Genomic DNA, 21813 nt, shown 5'->3' on the forward strand with positions numbered 1-21813 from the left:
ATTTACATCAGTGTAGCTAATGAAGAGTTACATTCCGAAAAGTTATATATCCAATAATAATCACATTCTTTGCTCAATATAAACTTATTATATCATCTTTTACTTTTTTGGAATCTTTAGTTCACATACTGTATGAGCAGTATGAATCCTTTGTGATCTCTCATTTTGTAATGAAACTCCTCAAATACATTCATACTAAAACCAGCAGCTCAACACATTGCTTATTTGAACATAAAGAATTAATTAATCCGTCACATAGAAAACTGCAGGCTGAGCAGGGCCGGAACAAGCCACCCATACTCCGTCACTATGGCGATGCCAAGTCCTATTTGAAGGACAAGAGAACGAGGGGCGAGGCCCGGCCTGCCACTCTAGTTAACGGGATGCCCCGGATCCCCGAGGTGAAGCAGCAGGATCCGGCACGGCAGAAACTACACTACAGGATCAACGACGGCTCCTCGATCATATAGTATCCTTCTCTCATTATGTTTATTCATAACTACCTTGTGAATCGATTCTTACGATTGTTCAAGAAGCATATCCGGCGTGGGACATATGGTAAATGTGTCATTGTAGCTGAACTTTTGACCCTTGATCCTGACCTCTCAGCTACCCATCTGGTCGTGTGGCGGTGTGCCAGAGCCACTCAGGTTTGTCCTGCGGAGGCTTCTATACCAATGTGTTCAGTGACAGTGAGTGCCCCGTTATCCTGGCCACTATCACAGCGTTTGGGCGTGGGTCTGCTACACACCCTCTCAGGTAAGTCTAGTCATGGGTGCAGCGTCAGTATCTGGGAGCTGATCTATTAATGAAATGCTCTGTCTTTAACCTTTGCTGTTTACGGCTGTATACCTAATGACGCGTGAAGTGAAATGTGTCATTCTTCCTGTCTGTTCCTCCAGCGGCGCCGTTACAGCAGTGTGGGACCAGGATGGTGGACTCATGTATGACCTTTATGGGGCAGTAATTAAGGAGTGGACCTGGCAGACAGGCCCTGCGCTGAAGGAGAAGACTGTCATACAGGTGAAGGTGCAATCACCCAAAGTGGCTTAATAGAGACTTTTGGGAACACTACAATTTTTTCTAACTCTGGCACATTTACAGTTATAATAATTACCGTTAAATAATGTGCACTTTCTTTGTAAAATGAACAAATAAAATCATCCAGCATGATACAGTTTTGTATCAAACACGTTCGTCCACTGTGGAGGGGAAGGTCATTTTTGTCCCCGAAGTAGTCAACTCCTTCATTCTTTCCTTTGCTTCTTTGTCTTAGCAACAAAAGCTCTTACCTATTCTGCAGTGCGTGTCGGTGCCTAAACTACTGTGCATCAGCTCGGCAACATGCTGTATAGTAAGCAGGCCAGAGGTAATCCCCAGACAAGAAAAAACGTTCAATGACAAGGCCAGTCAAGAGGACTAAAGCGTTCTGGGTAAACCTGTCATGTGAGATGTATGTGAGATGTGCATATGGGAAATGTGAGGTTAGGGGCAACAAAGCAGGGGATGTGGAGCATGGCGGGTGACCTACTGATGGATGATCACTAACCGTCTCTGACAGGACTAAGAGACTCACATTTCATCATGCCTGCTGGGCCCGATTGTTTTAGAGCAGGGCTATTGCGTGTATAGTAGATGGCCATGAATAATTCTACTACAATTTATGAGTCTTCCTGATACTGACAACCTTTTTCAAGACTGCTTCCATTTTAAAGTAAGGAGTAAACATGTCTTTCTGTCTCTTACAGTTGTCGGACCTGATCTCAGTGAGGTTGTTCAGTGGTACGTCTGCCGTCCTGAGCTTTAGGAGTGACGGTGAAAGTGTTCAACTCCCTCTCTCTGCCCTGTCTAACATCACTCCACCCACGGAAACGGTGAGATTAGAGAAGAGGCTTATTGTAACTAACAGGTTTATGATGAACAAGTCTAAACCATAATGTGGGTTCTTCCCTGATAGCCTTGTCTGCAGACAGAGGGAAAGTTCACATCTGATGCGGCTCACGAGCTTCTGCTGGCCAAGAAGAGGAAAACCTCTTCTCTGGTTATAGAGAGCAAGAGGGGCCTGGCACTCACATCTGTAAGAGACGTTTTATGAACATGTGATGTTTCAGTGTCAGTATCAGTATTAGTGATGGCGATGACGATGATGATGACAACTCTATACTGTGTAGACAGGTGTTTTGATAATCAGGTGTTCAGATTTCATTACCTGGTTTGTGCACAATGTAATCTATTGAAAGACAGCTGCATGGCTGTGCCACAACAATACTTTTAATTCTTACTTGAGCCACCAAAACTCCTGCAGGTGCTTTCACTGAGTCACTTTGGATAGGACAGCCTGCTAAATGCCTTATGTTGTTCTATATCATATAATCTACCATGCGTGTAATGATGTATGGCAGGTGTCTGTGCGCTCCCGGGAGGTCCTCCAGATGGTCAGAGAGGTGGAGGGGCTGGAGGAGCCGTCACTGCTGTGGAGAGGAGGAGGATGTGCTGGCAGGGAGCTGAGGAGACTTCAACAGAGAGTGCGCAACACGCTGGATGACTGGCTGGACTACTACCGCTTGGCTACTGGTACCTGCCGCCTCACAGCTCTCTCACGTGGGGCCTTTCTCTTGCACAACGGAGCTTTTCTCAGCTGTTATGCAATTCCTGTATGCTTATTGCTTACCCTTGCCCGCTGTGATCAAATTGAGACCAGTACCAGTGGGCGTGATATACATTAAGCGGTCTAAAATATGCTGGAAATAAAAGTAAAACACTCAAACTAATTTGACCCAGTAAGGTTGTTTAGGGTAGTTCAGTGAAGCAAAAGTTACTGTATCACCTCATCTTGCAAACTCAACACTATTGAATAGTTCCATCAGGATCTTGTTCACGGTCACTTGTGTCACTGAGTGTCCGTGTGCATTTCTGAATGACCTCCTCCTCTCCTTCAGGTATCAAGTGTCCCGACATAGAGCGGATGCCAGATGCCCCACTGAGGACCAGGCTGAGGAGAGAGGTACAGTCAGCCGCCCTGCCCTCCCTGAACCCACCTGAGCAGCCAGACACTAAAGCGGGCGGGCCAGACGAGGGCAGGAATGAGTTTGAGGACCTGCCCAGACACCTGTCTGCACCGGCAGACTACCTTCTGGGCTCCTCCCTCAAGCTGCCAAGGTGCACACACCACACCAATACACAGGACCCGATGTAACTGTCCGTTGTGCTATTTAGGAAGAGCACATATGCAAAACCCTGTGTTGGATGTTAGAGAAGAGGGGTGTGTGTCATTGGAGTTATCAAGTGGGCACTTCCCATCAAAGATGTTTCATTGCATAAGGCCCATACACCTCCAGAATATAAAACTATGTAAAACAATTCTATTCTAAATATATACTTGTTAATATAGATTACGATATACTGTATAGTGTATACACTACCAGTCAAAAGCTTGGACACACCACATTTTCCTATATTTTTACTATTTTCCGCATTTTAGAATAATAGTAAAGACATCAAAACTATGAAATAACACAAATGGAATTATGCAGTGACCAAAAAAGTGTTAAACAAATCAAAACTATCTTATATTTTAGATTCATTAAAGTAGCCACTCTTTGCCTTGATGGAAAGGCAAAGGCTTTGGAAAGAAATTCATACATAGGCATCAACTTCACTATTTCTATTTGTCTAAGAAACAAATGTCAAGCATTTAAGCATAAGCCTTTAGATCAAAATGGCTTTAAGATAATGAAAAACATAGTACATTCAATCAGGTGTGTCCAACCTTTTGACTGGTAGTGTATATATATGGTTGTTAATATACTTACAATGTGAAGTATATGTACATACAACTATAAACAGTATATATATACAGTATATACAGGGATTGATTTTCTTCAGTCCATGAAAATTGACTGTACTCACATGTCTGAGAAAGACACTGTTTATGAATCATTTTCAAATGCTTGAGCTCTACTGGACTTTGTATAGATGTAGCCAACATGCACACATTATATAACAACTAATACAGGATCATTTCACTGTAGTGGTCTGTATGTTTCCAGGACCCCTAGAAAGCGAGTAAAGGAGGAGTCCCATGTCACTCAGATAGGAACTCTTCGACTTCGCAGCAACATCAGACTGGAGTAAGACTCATTTATATCGCTAACAGGCATAACTAATAACCACTACCATCGATTATAATATTGTCCTGTAGAAAACCTTAACCGTGACATTTACTTCCCTGTCTTTTATAATGGCCTTATTATTTACAATGACAGCTTCACTATTATCTCTCCCCCCAGTTCAGTGATTATTCCAAAGAGTCCAGAGGAGTTGCAGCCCCCTGCTGTCACCCGCTGTCCGGTGCAGCCGTCGTTCCTCCCCTCCCTTCCCCTCAGCTTGTGTCCTGCCCTGCTGAGAGCCGCCCTGCTGGGGGAGGAGGGGCGGCGGCTGTGCTGCTGTAGCTCCACACTGATGCCACTCATAACTGACCTGGAATATGATGCCTTCATTACGGGCCAGCCCCCACACAGTGAGCAGATCCTGGTGGTGTGTGTGACTCCGCCGCGCCAACCCGTCGACACACACACGGCGCCCAGCCAGGGCGCGCTGGAGCAGCTTTATGAGAGGAGGAACAAGAATAGAACCATGCCCTGCACACAGGTCTGAATGGTCTTTTACATATGTGCTAAAGCATATATACATATACCCATCCAAGCATGAACATCACTGCAGACTTGCATATATAACCAGTGGTGGAGAAAGTACTCAAATTCTTTATTTAAGTGAAAGTAGCAATGGAAAATACTTCATTAAAGGTAAAGGTTCTGCATTCAAAAATTTACTTAAGTAAAAGTATAGAAATATTAGCAGTAAAATGCACTTAAAAGAGTAAAAAGTGCAATATTTCCCTCTGAAATGTAGTGGAGTAGTTACTTTACTCTTAGCTACTTTCCACCTCTGTATATAACAGTTAGTTGTTTCAGTATAGTAAAAATGACAACCTCAGAATCGGAATCACTTTAATCACCAAGTACAACATGAATTTTTCTTGGTGATATTAATTCTGAGATATATTGACTATACTTACAGAGTATCTCAAAACATAGTGATGCACACAAGGACAATAGGACCTCACATACAATGCAAAGGGGAGTGCAGTGCATGGACAATTTTATAGCATTACATATATATCATATGATGCTTCACAATCTGTAACTGTTAACTGAAAGTTACAGGTTACTTTTTCACGCTTGACTTCCCCTGTCCAGTGCCAGATGGACTCGTTTCGCCTGGTGAGGTATGAGATGTCTAGAGGGAAGGCCTGCTGCGGAGCCCAGAACACCCTGCTGCAGCACCGACACAACGCTGCTCCTGGGATGGTCCTGGTCAGTGAGCCAGCTGCAGGCTTGGCCAAAGGCTCCATGCACTATTCAGCACACATACTCATGCAGCCCACTGGGTGGCAGCACCGCTTCCGTAAAACAGGAGATGCGGGGGACTGTAGTACAGTACATTATATAAGAAGTTGCCCTTTCCAAGAAATCCAGTCATTTATCATAAGTAGGCTGACAAGTAGTGAGAGATGACATTTCTTAATTAAAGGGGAGCTTTCATTTTTAGTTTTGCCTACAGTCATGGCAGCCGCTCAGATGATTTTTGTTGTAGAAAATGAAAATTCCCCTTCCAAGCCATAAATCAGACTGAAATAACTATAACATAGTGACACAAAATAGGGCCAGCACTTAGATATTTCAGGCCCAAAGACATTACTCCTAACTGACTTACAGAGAGAGAGCAGCCATTATGATGGACAGAATACGCAGGTTCCTCTGTTGTGAAATCTGAAACCAGAAATGACTACATGACTGATTGACATATGTTGCGAAAATCCAGACTGTGGTAGAAACCACGTCTCTATTACCTCAATAAAAATTCATGGATTGCCGGTCAGAAAAATGAGGAAGAGGGAAGTGCAGGCCTAATGCTTTTTAAATATGATAAAATAACTGCAGTTCTTAAAATGTTTGTTTTTCTTCAGGATCCATGTGCGTATTGACATAAATGGGATAGCCTTATCACACATAATGTTAAGTCTCCTTGTTAATATGATAGATGTACATCAGACAGAAGCTGCTGTTTGCGGACTACATCTTCAGTGGCTACAGTTGCTCCGTCAGGGACCTTCACAAGCAAATCTCTCGAACCAGGGGAGACTACAGATTAGGCCTCAGCCTCCCTCCAGACTACAAGTTCAGGTACCACTGCAGCATACTGGGTGTGGATCTGATTTAACAGTAGGAAAAAATGTATTCAGCCTTATCCATAGGCAGTGAAAAGGGTTACCCCCTTTGAACTCCAGCCAATTATCATCATGATGTTAGCAACTACAAATAAACAAAATGTATCAGAGTAGTGCTAGTTTATGATTTATATCAGTTTAACAGTTGAGTTGAATCCATTTCAGAGATTAAGAGGTTGATAAGCAAAATTTAGCTGCTTTTACCCTCCTCCGGATCCCTGTTCATGATTTTCTTTCCATTATTTGCAGTGTTATGATGAAGACCTCTGCAGCCGGAGACTTGCCTAACGCACAAGAACCCCATGCAACACTAATAGGAGGCGATCCTCCAGGCACAGCTCCTTCAGTGGAGAAGGAAAAGACTCTGTGCAGTGAGAGGTAGGCGACTGAATGCACATTTTAAGACAAATTCCTGCACATTTATTATAGTTGGTGAATAAAGTGATTCTGATTCTTTCCCCTATATTGTGTTGTGTTCTCATCATCTTTCACTGTGCCTGTGTTGATAATACAATTTAAGCGATCTCTGATGATGTGACCCATATGATGTCCTAATTCTTAACAGGAAAACCACTCAAGGTCCCGAGGCATCACTCCTACGACAGAGAGCCACTTATATGAAGGCAAAAAAGACTGCTGTTCCTCTTGTTCCCATTGTCATACACTGAGCATGGTCTACTGACAGGATTGCATCAATGTCAGTCCATTTGTATTCATTACAAAATCAAAAGCTACAAAACGGCATAAGCTGCAGGTTAATACTCGGGTTAATGTGCAAGGAGACTGCCTAATTTGCTTACTTGGCAGGTTATTGGCACCACTGATTGCTCGACTCTGTAATTGAGATGCAAAATGGCTTTCAGCGTTTGGCAGTAAGGAGGCACATTGGCAACGCTCAGAGGCATCAGGGCACAAGATTCATCATCAAAGATAATCAGTGACCACTAATGTTAATGTCGCTATTTCAGTGATCTCTGAATAATGAACTTGTGCACTTTATCATGGTGAAGATAAATGGGAAATATCTGTTTCATCGTTTTTTTTAAGTAAAGATGAGTAGACCTAATAAAGATGCAGATATCCATTGTTTATTTTTATTTTTATTGAATGTCTTTCAGGATATTTTAAAGGTGTCATTCATTTCCCTTCCTTCCTGCCAGCCAGATCAGGTGAAGGAATATATTTCCTGTAAGGATGACTGATTGACCAACACGCTGACAAAGTTACAGTGTGATGAACACACAGCTGATGAATGATGTATTTTGAGGTTTTACTTCCTCAACAAACTGATATATTTAGCTTACGTCGATTCTGCTGGCTTCCACTGATATTTCAGGTTGCTTATTCATTCTAGTGCTGTTAATAGTAGCACTGATGATGTAGGTGGAAAGATATGTGCGTGGAAAATTCTTCTATAATGATGAACATGGGCAAAGTTATGTGATCTTAACCTAATTGGTTAGGCGTATTCACCTGATAGAGGCTACACATTAATCAGGTTATACAAATGGTTAACTTCCATAATATCATCGACTTTGAGTAAAAATTTAAGTCAACATTTATTTTTAATTTTCATTTATGAGTAACATTTTTGGTTCTATCAGATTTATGATGTTTATTTGTGGTTCCTGAGGACCCCTAGTGGATTGTTTGGGGGGAAAAAAACAATAGGAAGTTCATTGGTACTTGTCACAGGCAGAGAGTGCGGATCACAGTGAGCATGAACAGTTTCCAGCAGGATCACAAGTGTTGCACTAAGAAAAACGAAGAAAAAGGTCGGTCGACTGAGAGAGAACTTATTTTGAGTCCGCGGCTTGCGATGTGTGTGTTGGAAAAGAATGGTAGCTGTGTCCGCTGCGCTGATTTATAAGAGTTGACAAAAACACAGAAGACGTGCGAACCAGTCATGAACTCAGGTAAGTGTTTGGCACCTTTTTATTCATCAGAAGTGATTTTGTTGGTCAGATTTTGGTAGCACCTGGATACAGCTGTGGTAACTGTAAACCAAGTGTCATATTGCGAATTAAGAATCCCAGATGCGCTCATTTAAACTGTTGCGTGTATTTATTATAGTATTTGAGCATATATTTCAGGGGCAGGTAGAATGACGCTTGCTTTCTGTCTGTCATATTCCTTATCTGTCAGTCAAATTCCCGTGGTGGTTGTTGTCCCAAATCCCCCCCAATTTAGCCTATATTACATTAGATTGCTTATGCAGACTTGTGTCCAACTGTGGCTCGCTGAAAAGACAGTATAAAGCTGTGGTTTCATGTGGGATTTGCTGAGAGGAAAACAAAACGCCTCTCCCTCTTGGATGCCTCTGCCTGTATTTCTGTCAGCAGGTCAGCATGTTACTGTTTTGTCCACCTCAGAGGATTTTAAGACACTGGATAAGCCAGATGTATCAGTTTGCTTGAGCCTTTTCCAACCATACAGTACCAGCTCCCTCCTCCTTTTCTCCCCCACTCCTTACCTCCTTACCAGTTCCCATCTGGCCCTCCTTCTCCCTGTTGACTGGGCTGTTAGCTGGATTACTGTGTTGTTGTGAAGAGTGGCAAACAAAAGCCATGTGATGTGTCGACCCCCCAGAGAGTTGTTTTACTATTCTGTGGTATTGCTCTGCAGGAAGCTGTAACTAGTTTAAGATCAGTGATACAGAGAAGATTTAAAGATACAGCCACTTCACATTAGGTCAGCATCAGTCATACTACTGAACATATATCACATGTGCCATTTGGCTATTCAACTTCCCCCATGGTGTCAAATTAGCCCTACAACTCGGCGCTTTAACCTTTTGCAGCCTTTCAGCTCTGATGCTATTTTCAAGCCATGATGAGATACCCTCACACATAATTTCTAGAGCGTATCTTTTGTCTCTCTCCTCAGGCATGCAGAAGCCACCTTTGGCCCCTAAACCAAAACTAGTGCAGCCCCAGAGGCCGGGACTGTCTCCTTCAACCCCCAGAAGAGATGGCCTCCCTCCCCCCTCCCCTGGCACACCAAATAGGGTTAAACCAGCACTGGCCCCCAAACCCTGCCTCCCCAAACTCACCACCGCTGTGGAATCCAAACCACTCTCTTCAAAGAGCCTATACCAAACATCTGTATCTGAAAAAACAGAGATCCCAAGGACCATAGGTCTCCTTAACTCTAAAAATGGAATACAACAAGAGAACAAAAAGCCAGATTGGGATTATATAATTCCTATCTGCCTGTGTAGCCAGGAAAACTGTCAATGCATGGGGAACACTGCAGACAAAATAGAGAAAGACCTGAAAACGCTGCATAAAGGTAAACTGGAAGAATCCAGAAAGCCTGTCTCTAGATCTCAAGGTAGCCAGGATAACAGAGGGGAGAAAATGGACAACGCTAAATGCCAAATGATGAACACCAGTCCTCTTGGAAATGTTTCTTTACAGCCTGCATCCTCCTATACCCACCTCTCTAAACATAAACCTCTCCAGGAAACGCTCACTCAGACTAAACTGATAGAAACTATAGACAAAAATCTCAACACAGACATAGTTAGCTCAAGTCCTGTGGTGACTGTGAGGCCCTCTCTGCCTCACAGAACCTGGAGTGATGAGGCAAACGGTAACACAATACCTTTCAGTGCTGTTGGGCGAGGACCAGAGGAAGATCCACTTGGCTCCAAGCACATGTCTTGTGTGTCCCGTCCCAACCCCACCTCAGTCCCATCAGTCCCTAGGAAGCCTCTCCCTGTCCCTGTACCGCGGAAACCCAGGAAGGCTGGACTGATCCGCCAGGAAAAGGTGGAGGACGAGAGGGAAGAGATTGTGAGTCGGGAAGGGATGGAAATGAACGTCAAAGAGGTGAAGGTGTCGTCAGAGAGGAAGGGCAGCTCATCTCTGTCTGTCAGTGTACCTGTTCCAGTGCAGAACGCCCCTGTCAGCGAGAACAGGCAGCCGCTCTTGCTATCTGTAAGAAAAGCCTGCGCGCCGCCAGCCCCTCCGCCCAGGAAGAAACCTTTCCTATCTGCACCTGAGAGAGCGCTCACCTCTGCTCCTCACACACTCCCGCAGGATGTGGAGGAGGAAGACCTGGGGTGGGACAACGGCATCTACGAGATGGAGCTCTCAGTAGATGAGGAGGATGAAGAGGTGGGGAAGGAGGAGGAAGGAAGGGATGATCAGGAGGCGGTCTACAGCGACCTCACACGCTTTCCTCCTTCCACCAGTCCGTTCAGTCAGCCGGACCTCAGCCGTCACTCAGCCCTCACCGTGACAACCAGCGGCAGGTCAGAGGAAGATGGGGCTGTCAAGGTAGCACCGAAGAAGCCCCAGAGACACAGCGTTGCCATGGCGTGGATGCTGAAGAAGGAATCTTCTGAGGAGAGAGAGGAGGGGAAATTTGCAGATAATGATAAAAGGCAGACCCGTGTTATCCAAGATGGCGCTTTGAAGGAGAGGGTTATGAGGGAGCTGCCTTTGCCCCGAGGTGGCAAAACAGGCAAGAGCCTCATTCCAGCTCTGGTGGCATCTGGACCTGCCAAGCCTTCTCGTTCCAGCATGGGCAAACAGAGAGCCAAGTCGTTTACTGCTGCTGACCTCACTCACTCTGAAGGACAGAGGAGGAACTCTTTTCGGAGGCTCCTGGACTTGAAGCTCTCTGTGAAGATGTTGCCTAAGCTGATCGTAAAAGGAGGCCAGACACCGGACTGCGCTGCACCTGAAACCGAGCAATGTGTGGACGGGGACCAAGATGGACTTCAGGACTTCCAAGAGCGCCTTGGCCCTCAGATGTTGGGTGGGCGGAAGTTCTCCTGCCCGCATATTGGAGTGGAGCAAAATGTGGACGGAGATGAGTTTTCTCCTGGTATGGAACAAGCTGTCGAGTATGAGAACATTCCTCACTATGAGGAGATACCGGATTACATGAACCTGCCTGTGGGAGCGGCAGTGGCAGTGGCATCCCCCCAAGCCCCGCCGCCAGTAGCCTGGCAGAGCGCCATGTATGATGATGAGAACATTTATGAGGAGCAGGAGCCATATGTGCCTCTGGAGAAAAACACTGGACACCAACAGAAGCATCGAGGCAATGAGAGGTAGAGCATGGTGGCTTTAATTCTCTCTCTCTCTCTCTCTCTCTCTCTCTTCTCTCTTACCTCAAAACATGTCAAAACTAATTGGGTCATTATTTTTTTTCTCCTGTATGAAAAGTGACTTCCCTTGTTCCCATAAAGAAGGGTAGGAAAACAATAGACTGTAGATGATACAGACTGACCAAAGCTGTTTATCTGCAGTCAAAGATTAAATTAATGACAGAGTACTGTGCATCATTTATAAGTAGGACAGATCAAAGGGGAGCATGTCATGTGTATTTGTGTTGCATGCTCCTGTCTGGGGAGTTTGACCGGTATAGTGGCACGTGCTTGAATGGCACACCTGTCAGAAGTTGATGGATTGTGGAATGGCCTAATAGTTAGGAATGCACATAAACAATTAGAAAATTATATTGAAAAATCGTCTTTATACAGAAGGTTATTGTCAGAGGCAACACACTGTTTGAGAACAATTGGCCTGGGAAGGTAATGGTGTGTGTAATTAGTTCAAAAGGTCTTAGTTCAAGCAGTCGTCAGCCTACTGTGAGTTGTGGTGCATGTCACCAGTCTAATAAAGCGCAACAGTTTCACTTATCTCAGGCAAAGAGGCGACATAGTCCACAAGTGTTTCTCTTTTGTACCTTGAACTTGAAACGTTGGCTGGGACGATCAATCTGGTTAAGTAGTTTAAGAAAACTTTTAGTGTGTGTGTGCACTCTTAAAAGTAATGTTTGAAATGATCCTTTTATGCAAATAATTTATATGTTGTGGTTCATGAATGATCAGTGAGCAGAAGTCAGTTGGCGTTTGAAAAATGCGATCTGAGGATTACAGTTTGTACAACAGTACTCTGTGCCTCGGACGGCTTAGTGTGTCAGCCGTCTTTGCTCCTAACTGTGCAACAATCACATGTTAAAAACACGTTGAGCTGCTCACAAACAGAGAGCAGTCATAATTAACTGCACCAGCTATAGTAAACAGGCCGTGGCATCAGTGTAGGACCTGTAGACGTTGGCTTATTGGGTGTGCTGCTTAGCCTTGGCCTAGTTCTTTGCACTTTCTTTCAGGGAGTTGCTGTTGTTTCAAATGTAGCCCTCCACTGGGATTTGTGGCATTTACAGTATGATGTGTAGCCTCTCTTTGGTGTAGCCTAGGCAATTCGTATCTAGTCATTTTAGAGCTGCAAGATTACATTAACAAAGGTTTGTGATGATTAGTGGTGAGTGACTGGTTTGGAGTTTGGCCCTTTTACTGTTTTGGTTGGAGGGAGCAGGACTCAGCCAAACTACTATGCTGACCTAAGGCAAGCGGTTGGACTAGGGCTCGAGTGTTATGTGACAGAGTTGATGATTATCATTAAATGGGTTTTCCGGCTCTGTCAAGCGCTCCCTTTCCTGTGTGTTCTTTTTCATGGCTCTCACTTTCTCTGAGCAGGAAATGTTAGAGTACTGCAGAACTGACCATTTTTCTCTTTTTCTCTATTTTCTCAAAAAGACACCCTCCCTCAACTGATATGCTGACACAGTTGGTCTCATTCCAAACCTCCTCCTCTCTTTCCCCCTCTTCCAGGTCTCACATGCAAACTTTCCTTTAAATTTTACACCAATCATCTAAATGTGTTATTGTGATACATGGCTTGGTGCTGTGTGCATGTTTCAAGGTGTGTCATTGTGTGCTGCGCGCACAGTGTTTTTAAACGACTGCAGCTGCTTCTGTACATGCAAAACACGTGTACAGTTTTTTCAGTCATCCTCTGGCATCTGTATCAGTTTTCCTTTGACCGTAACACCCTGCCCTTTTAATAGAGGCTCTGTTAATGAGGAGGTGGCCCGGCTGGATGATGCGCCCTCAGATGATGACATCATCATGGCCCACAGCTCGGACGAGGAGGATGAGGAGGACGACGCTAGCTCCACCTCCAGTAAAGGAGACCGTGAGCAGCCAGAGGAGAGGGCGGTGAGGAGGAGTCGCTATTAGATTTACGACCGCAGTGCCTTCATGCGCTCAGAAATATTTACCCAAGCCAATTTACAGGTTTTGTTCTTTGCCAAGTGTGAGAGACAAACATAAAGTATTTGTCTTGGCCCCATAAGCAAGACTATTCCTCCTTTTTGACACTTTGTTCACTCATCTGTATTAACCTCACGCACAACAGCCATATACTGTTGCTTGGAAATCATATCTGATCTTCAAATATATGATAATGCACAGTATGAATCCATAACACGCAGTCAGTTTTGCCATGAGTCTATCTTGAGTAAATGTGTGCTACACAGTGATTTAGTATAGTACATCCTAAGTGTATGGATTGTAAATCTATGTTTTTGCACCTGTGTTAGACTGAGCACGGGCCAAAGAAGAGCAAGATACACCACATCGCCACAGAGATCATGAGCTCTGAGAATGTGTAAGAGTCTAAAATGTTTCTTGATACTCCACTACCTTACTCATCCACTACAGCTTCTCTAACTTTTCCCCCTCATTGTTTTTGTTTTCTAGGTTTGTTGATGTGCTGAAGCTGCTTCATATTGTAAGTATCCTCATATCTGCCCCCTTTTGTGTTACATTTGATTCACACAAAAACAAGCTCTATGTTTGCTGTGTAACACGAGAAGAGCTGAGGCTAGTATTATTCTGTATATGTTTTATGTAGTTCAAGCTCTACTGTGTGAGCCAAGATTCTCCATATGTGTTTGATTATGCTAGCCACTGGGGCACACCCCATGTGGGATAGACAGTGTGTGGACCCCACTCCCCTCAGTCTCGCCCGCATGGCTCACATTCCTCACGGTTTTCCCCAGACTTTCAGCGGTTGTGCGATCTGACAATAACATAGTAAGCTTGTCTCGACTTAGAGGGAGTCAAAGAGTCTCCTTGTGGTGTTTTGAGAAACATAATCTCTAACGGATCTAAGCAAACCTAAGCCAATGAAACGATCTGATGATTTAGTTTAGCCTGTTTAGTAAGCACAAAAACAATTGCGGAAACAACATCAGAAACTCACTCAAGGGTCACAGAAATATTTAGTAACATCTATTGTCAGGGCAGTATGGCTCTGACCTACTTTATACTATTGGTTACTGTCTAGCAATTGAAGCTTATTCTACTTTTCCACTTATTCTAAGTCGCTCTAGATATGAGTGTCAGCTCATACATGATTAGGTACAAGACGGCAATCCCAAATATGTGCAAGTTTGGAACAAACTCTCAAACTTCTCTCTCTGTAGATGAGTATGGTATCAAAAAAGGATGAATTGGGGCATATGGGAAAATATTTTGTGAGACAAAGGTTGAGAAACGAGAATGGAGTAGTAGGACTGAGTCATTAGCGATGACTCCTCACTGTGGCGCACAGACAGGAAGTAATGGGTCTCTGTAGACCGTACAGGAGTCTAGTCCAGTAATCAGGAACAGTCGTACCAAGTTCAAAGGAATGTTGCTGTGTCTTAGTATTTGTTCTCCATCTCTTACCCTGAACTCGTCCACCTTTTCACAAGTTGATGGATGATAACATAACGTGCCATTTGTTGTGTTGTTTTTATCTAAGGCATAGATATAGCATGTGTTTTTAGCATGGGTGGCCTCAGTGGGAATCAAACCCCCTATCCTGACAATGTTTGTGCCATGCTCTGCCTATTGAGTTACACAGGAGCACAACAGATTCAGTCCTGTCTGCATTGTTATCCTTTTAAACATCCATTTTTTTTCTTATATCTTGCCACATCCCTGACCCTCCTCCTGTACTATCAGCTGGGTAGTAGGAGGAGATCACACATCTTAACCACAGGAGTTCTCGACTCTGTCTTCTCTCTGTAAGCAGTTTCTGTGCCCCGTGTCCCATAAACCACAAAATACCTCCACATCATCAGAAAGAGAAGCAGAAACAGCACCCTCAGGCTCCCCTGCTCTCTTTTTTTTAGTACTGGTTCATGGTATCCTGGAAATTTAAGGATGCTTAATGCGAGACAGCTTTGTGTAAGGGTCATAGTCAACATTACCCCTATCCTTTGTACTTAAGGCCCCTGGAGCTTACCTAATTTGGTGTGTTATCTTCAGCTTTTTTGTGACTTCTCAGTTTTATAAGTCCAATTCTGGACTTATGGGTTTGATTTTATACTGTGGCACTCTCCTACTGATCCTATAGTGATCCTACTATATCTGACTACTCTGTATCTGTAGGACTTCCGTGATGCGGTGTCCAAAGCGTCTCGTCAGAGTGGGAAGCCTGTGATTGAGGAGCGATTTCTCAACCAGATCCTGTACTACCTTCCCCAACTCTATGAACTCAACCAAGACCTGCTCAGAGAGCTGGAGCAGAGAGTGGCCAAATGGTACCACAGCCATAAAAGCTGTTTTTACTAGCAATTTTTGTGTATATGAATCACTGTCAACATGTGCATCGATCATACCTGATGAAAACTGTATTCCTGTAAACATAATTTTGAAGTGGCATTTTATATGAATGCCGCTAACGACCCTAGAGCATCAACAGTCTTGTTTATCCTCTCCCTTTCTGTTGATAGGGATGAGAATGCCCAGCTGGCAGATATTTTCGTGAAGAAGGGGCCCTATCTGAAGATGTACTCCACATACATCCGCGAGTTTGATAGGAATGTGGCTCTACTGGAAGAGCAGAGTAAGAAGAACCCAGCGTTCGGCGGAGTGGTGCGAGAATTTGAGGTAACGAGGCTTGTTCAACCTGTTTTCTCTGTCTCTCTCTCTGTCTGAGAGGTGTGTCTTTGGGTCAGTGAGGTGTCATTGTTTGTGTGCGTGTGTGTGTGTTTGATTCTGAAAACTGTGTCATTTATGATGTGTGTTGTTCTTTGTTCAAGGCCAGTCCACGCTGTGCCAACTTGGCTCTGAAGCATTATTTACTGAAGCCTGTGCAGAGGATCCCCCAGTATCAGCTGCTGCTCACAGGTACTTCTGAAACTCATTAGGTCCATACAGTTTATTTTCATGACACATTATTCTTAAATTAAAAGGATATTGACTGATGTTCAGAATCATCACAGACAGAATGAGTCCAATTCCAAATCACCCATTCATCCTCAAACTTATGGATTCTGGATGGACAATTTAAATGTTTGACTGTCTTGTGATGTCTCATTATAGGCGTCACGCTGCCATCTGGTGGTCAGAAAAAACAAAACTAGTTTGGAATTTCTATCTTGTTCTTCAAACCTCATATAATAAGATTTTTGAAGTACAGCCCAAATCAGATTTGGTGACATAACACGCTTTAACATGAGCAAGCTTAGCGTTTCATGGGTCTAATGGATCGGGGCCGATCGCTCGGTGCCAAAATGTGAAGAATGTTTCTCACGTCACTCTTGTATAATTACATTATGTAAGCACCTGCAGATCCCGTATCTAGGATTTTCATTTCAGATTACATTCCAGGAATTTACTACACAACACAAAGCACTTGTAACCCTGTGTACTACCAGTTTTCACCTTCTTGTTTGATCGGATTATTGACCCTGGCTCTGACATGTTTCTAACCGTATTTCAGACTATCTAAAAAACCTGCCTCCAGACTCAGTGGATTACAAAGACACACAAGGTAAACCAAGAGTGTTTTTTATTGTCAGCAATACATCTGTAGCTGCAAATTCACCTGATTATGTCGGAATAGGAATAGAAACATTGTTATTTCTGTGATAGACACTTTATACATTTTTATCCATACAGCTGCCCTTGGTATAGTGAAAGAGGTGGCCAATCATGCCAACGACATCATGAAACAAGGGGTGAGAGCCAGTCTAAATTCAACAACTAGGCTAATTCGATTTAACATGTTGATAAAATGCTCTGTACAAGTTGCTGATGTCCAGTTATTTCCTCTCAGGATAACTTCCAGAAGCTGATCCAGGTGCAGTGCAATCTGAACGGACACCATGAGATCGTCCAGCCTGGGAGGGTAAAGCCTAATATTGCTTAAATTTATAGGCCTTGTTATATTGTTATTCATTTTACTGCTGAATTTGTATGTAGTAATAAAAATCATAAACTTGTGTCTTACAACTGCTATCGTAATAACTTCCCATGAACCATAATAATAAACCATTAAGGTGATAACAATTGGCAGCTAATAGTGTCTTAATGCTGTAAATGTAATAAATCTCCCATTGATGTAATAAAAGTTACCTACCATTAAAAATAATAACTTTTTTCCTGTTAACATAATAATTATTGGGTTTTATTACATTAACGAGGGTTGAATTTTTTGAAATGTAATCCATTTACAATGATCACCAAAGACCTGTTCCATACACTTTCAGATTTAGCACCATATTTAATGACCAAATTTGTGAATAGGTGGCAGTTGAGTTTTGACTCTAATTTCATTTTTGAAAGCTGAAAATTTCACCCTTTTCGTTATTGGACTAAGACCTAATAATGTAGTAATTATTACACTGACAGGAAAAAATGTATTGCATTATTGGTGGTAACTTCTATTTAATTAATGGGAAATTCATCACATTAACAGAATTACTACACTATTAAATGCAAATTGTTATTGTGTTAATGGTTTATTATATTAATGGGAAGTTAGAATTACTTAAGCAATTTTAACACTTGTGTATAGCACTCTAAAAAACAATAGAGATTAAGAGTGCTTTAACAATCAAATAAAAACAAACATCATACTCATAAAATGAATTAAAACAAGAAATTAAGAGAAGAAACAAGAATGAATGTATTCTTATGATGTTATTGTGTTCCAGGTCTTCCTGAAAGAGGGCGTCCTGAAGAAGCTGTCCAGGAAGGTCATGCAGCCCAGAATGTTCTTCCTGGTACAGTACATAACCTTAAGTGCTACTCCGTATTCATCTTATTTCATGATTTCAGGAATGCTGAATAAGTCTGAACTTTACAAAACCCCATCTTAAACTCAGTTATTTTCACTGGCCATATTATTATACTTTCATATCATGCGTATATTTTGTATTGTTTGTGTCTTTGTGTTCTTTTATCCATCTTTTTACTTTGTTTTAGTATTGTAAAGCACTTTGTAACTTATTGTTTTAAAGGTGCAGTATAATTGAGGGTTTACTTACTTACTGACCTCTACTTTCTGGTTCCTTCCTCTGAGCTGCTCTTCTTCTGTTGATCTTCTGTATTGTAAATGTCTGTTCTTTGCCTTTTCTCCTTTAGTTCAACGACACGTTGCTTTACACCACTCCTGTTCAGTCAGGCCAGTATAAGCTCAACAATATGCTGTCGCTGGCTGGGATGAAGGTGAGCGCTTACGTTTTTTTTTTTCCCTGTACTCTTCATCTTTTCACATACATATTATCCTTGTCACAAGATTGGGTTATACGCTGCCATCACTGCTCACAATGAAAATAATTGCAGGTTAGCAAACCGAGTCAAGAGGCCTATCAGAATGAGCTGAACATTGAGAGTGTGGAGCGTTCCTTCATTCTCTCTGCGAGGTAAGGATCAGGGACAAAAGATCATTTTCGTTTCATAATAGGCATACCATGTTTTCCCTTGTAGTGCACAGGTCTGTGAACAGTATGCTGTGTAGGCGTAGGTGTGTAGTCAAACTTCCTATCCTGTTCCTGCAGTTCTGCTACAGAACGAGACGAATGGCTGGAGGCCATTTCCATGGCGATCAGCGACTACACCAGGAAGAAGATCACCTTTATATCTGGCAAGACTCCAGAGGAGGTACGATGTACATGACAATCAATACTTCTCTTTTCCTGTTTGTACTGTAAATGCCTTTGTTATGGCGACCAACATAAACTTGATGGTTTTATAGTTGCCTGAGCTGTGAGAGACAACTCCTTTGTTTCTCTCATATCCAGACAGAACCAAGCGACGGTGACAGCGGTGCTCCTTTGGGATCCAAAGCCCCCATATGGATTCCTGACCCGCGGGCCACCATGTGTATGATCTGCACCTGTGAGTTCACCCTCACATGGAGGAGACACCACTGCCGCGCATGTGGAAAGGTGAGGTGACACAGTGGGGGCTGGAACTGGAAGAAATGGTATCTGCCTTCAGTAATTGATGTAATATCTGGAACACGCTTCATCAAACAATAAGATGAGAGCTACAAAGAAATTGGGCTCGTAAAAATCACGCATATGTGCATAGCTAGAATGGGCGATTAAACACTAATGCCAAATGATAAAGAGGCAACCAGTGGGATTGTAGAATTAAAGGAGAGAAGAGCACATCAGAACCCACTGCAGTTGTAAAAAAAACAAAAACAATGAACACATGTATTTTATGCTTAATTATCCCATCAGGTGGTGTGCCAGTCATGTTCCTCCAACAAGCACTGTCTCGAATATCTAAAGAACCAGTTGGCACGGGTGTGTGACCAGTGTTTCCTTGTTCTCCAGCAGCAGAGAAGTGAGTTAGACTTCCTCACTTCCCTCCCTAGATTTGTAGAAAAAGACATCACACATAGCCAAACCTTGGTATTCTCCGTACTGTCTGTTTAATAAACTATGTGGCTCATTTCTCTTAACCAGGTGAACAAGCTTTGTCAACGACTCTGTCGCCTGGCAACAGGTCTACCTTTGCTTTCTCCAGAAAGCAGAAGAAGATACCCGCTGCCCTCAAAGAGGTGACTGATGCGCCGGCCTGATTAGAAGGCAATATTATTGATCATGACCAGATCTCTCATCAGTTGGGTTTTACTTGTTTTAGGTGTCGGCCAGCACAGACAACTCCTCCATGAGCGGGTACTTGCAGAGGTCAAAGGGCAATAAGAAGCAGGGGAAGAGGTTGTGGTTTGTCATCAAGGACAAGGTTCTTTACACGTATGCAGCAAGTGAGGTAAGTTCTGCTGCCCGTATTAAACATTATGAAAACCCAACGCCTTGTAATAATTCAACATGGGGATTGATTTAATGTAGATCTAACATCTACCTGTTATTCTTCTGCTTATTGTAGGATGTAGCAGCCTTGGAAAGCCAGCCACTATTGGGATTCATGTTGAAAGAAGATTCATCTCAGAAGTTACAGTTCAAGCTTTACCACAAAAACACACTTTACTACATTTTCAAAGCGGACGACGTCCAAACAGCCCAGAGGTACGGCCTAAAGCGGATGTCGCTTATTATTGCATGTGGTGATAATAACAATAATAATGAACACTCACATACTGCATGGACTGCTGTCTTTATTCTTCTTCTGCTCTTTCTCGATTGTTATGCAGTTATTCAAATGATATGCTTTCTTCCTTTCTTTTACAGATGGATCGACTCATTCAAAGACGCCATGGTGCTTTAATAGATGTAGACAATGTGTGAAGTTGTTGTTCAGCAAGCTTTTTCACCCTTGTCTGAGAATGTCAAAACTTTGTTTTGAGTAATGACAAAACTTAAAATGAAACAATTTACCTCAGTTCTCTCTGAATACTGAAAAAACATGGAGAGTCACCAGATGAAGGGTTATATTATCATGAAGTGCAAATATTTTATTGTTTTTAGCAAATTTTGCTGCCTTGGACTTTGTTTATAAAGTACTCATGTGGAAGTCACATTTATCCATCTGTTATTTTGTAGATTAACATCATGCCACAATCACCTACAGCTGTTTTAGACTGTTGTGCCTTGATTTCATGTCACAATATTGTGATTTCATTTTCCAGTAACCAGCCTGGATCTACAGTATCACAATATTTTGCCAATATTATACTTGTCCATAGATTTGTAATTAAGTGAGACACTCATAACATATTGATTAATGTCTGCCAAATTATATCTAGAGGTCAATAAAAATCATTTAGATGTTTCTTTTCATTTAGAAATAATTACTTATTTCATCTATCCCAGAAAACAACAGTTAAGTCATGTTGACTATAGAACACACAATGTGCACTTATCCTGCTTCTGAATGACATGTTCATCTCACATATTATTAAGACTTTATATAACTTTATATCACAGATAGCCTGAGAATCTTAATTGTGTATTTGGGAACTATTCACACTGTTGTGACACACTGTATCACAACATTCATTGCACTTTCGTCTGTTCCTCACACTCAAACGGTCATACATACAGAAGCCTGTGGCTCTCCACTCAAGCCTTATTGTATCTTGTGTAAATACGTTTTAGATAAGTGTAAAATGAAATGTGATGTAATTAAATCAAATTTACATGACTCTTATTTGACCTTTTTAATGTTTCACAGTAATAAATATTGTTTTCCCGTGCATTCTGTCACGTACGTCATGTTCAACTGTCAAAATGGACAACTAAAAAAAAAAACGCAGAAAAGGACAAACGGCTCTAATCGGACAAAATAGGCCGTAATTAGACGTGCACTCAAATTCTATCACGCAGACGAGCAGAACTGTTTGCGTTCAGTAGATTAAAAAAACTACACTGCGTGTTGTAGTTATGCCCATGAGCTGTTTGTACACTGAACCGTTAATCCCGTCAAAAACAAGGGAGTGAAGCCAATTACAAAACAGTTAAAACTAATTTCG

At 42.5% G+C, this 21813-nt stretch overlaps 2 protein-coding genes across 2 annotated transcripts; both read left to right on the forward strand.

Moving 5' to 3' along the window:
* The first annotated feature begins 3083 nt into the window (after window positions 1–3083).
* On the forward strand, window positions 3084–7312 carry LOC144538555 (uncharacterized protein C3orf20-like). The gene is made up of 6 exons (XM_078283045.1): window positions 3084–3159; window positions 4295–4650; window positions 5259–5375; window positions 6103–6245; window positions 6539–6667; window positions 6855–7312. The coding sequence occupies exons 1-6, from the start codon at window positions 3084–3086 to the stop codon at window positions 6955–6957; spliced, it is 924 nt and encodes a 307-aa protein (XP_078139171.1). The 3' UTR covers window positions 6958–7312.
* A 688-nt stretch (window positions 7313–8000) lies between these two features.
* On the forward strand, window positions 8001–21485 carry LOC139910255 (FYVE, RhoGEF and PH domain-containing protein 6-like). The gene is made up of 21 exons (XM_071897484.2): window positions 8001–8205; window positions 9176–11354; window positions 13157–13307; window positions 13691–13758; window positions 13851–13881; window positions 15531–15682; window positions 15875–16031; window positions 16184–16271; window positions 16867–16917; window positions 17046–17104; window positions 17203–17274; window positions 18083–18151; window positions 18513–18596; window positions 18714–18793; window positions 18929–19031; window positions 19172–19318; window positions 19619–19724; window positions 19847–19941; window positions 20025–20153; window positions 20271–20410; window positions 20573–21485. Exons 1-21 carry the CDS (start codon window positions 8196–8198, stop codon window positions 20607–20609), a joined length of 4008 nt encoding a protein of 1335 aa, XP_071753585.2. The 5' UTR covers window positions 8001–8195; the 3' UTR covers window positions 20610–21485.
* Window positions 21486–21813: the final 328 nt, after the last annotated feature.

The sequence above is a fragment of the Centroberyx gerrardi genome, chromosome 4 (assembly GCF_048128805.1).
Source record: "Centroberyx gerrardi isolate f3 chromosome 4, fCenGer3.hap1.cur.20231027, whole genome shotgun sequence".
Taxonomy (NCBI): Eukaryota; Metazoa; Chordata; class Actinopteri; order Beryciformes; family Berycidae; genus Centroberyx; species Centroberyx gerrardi.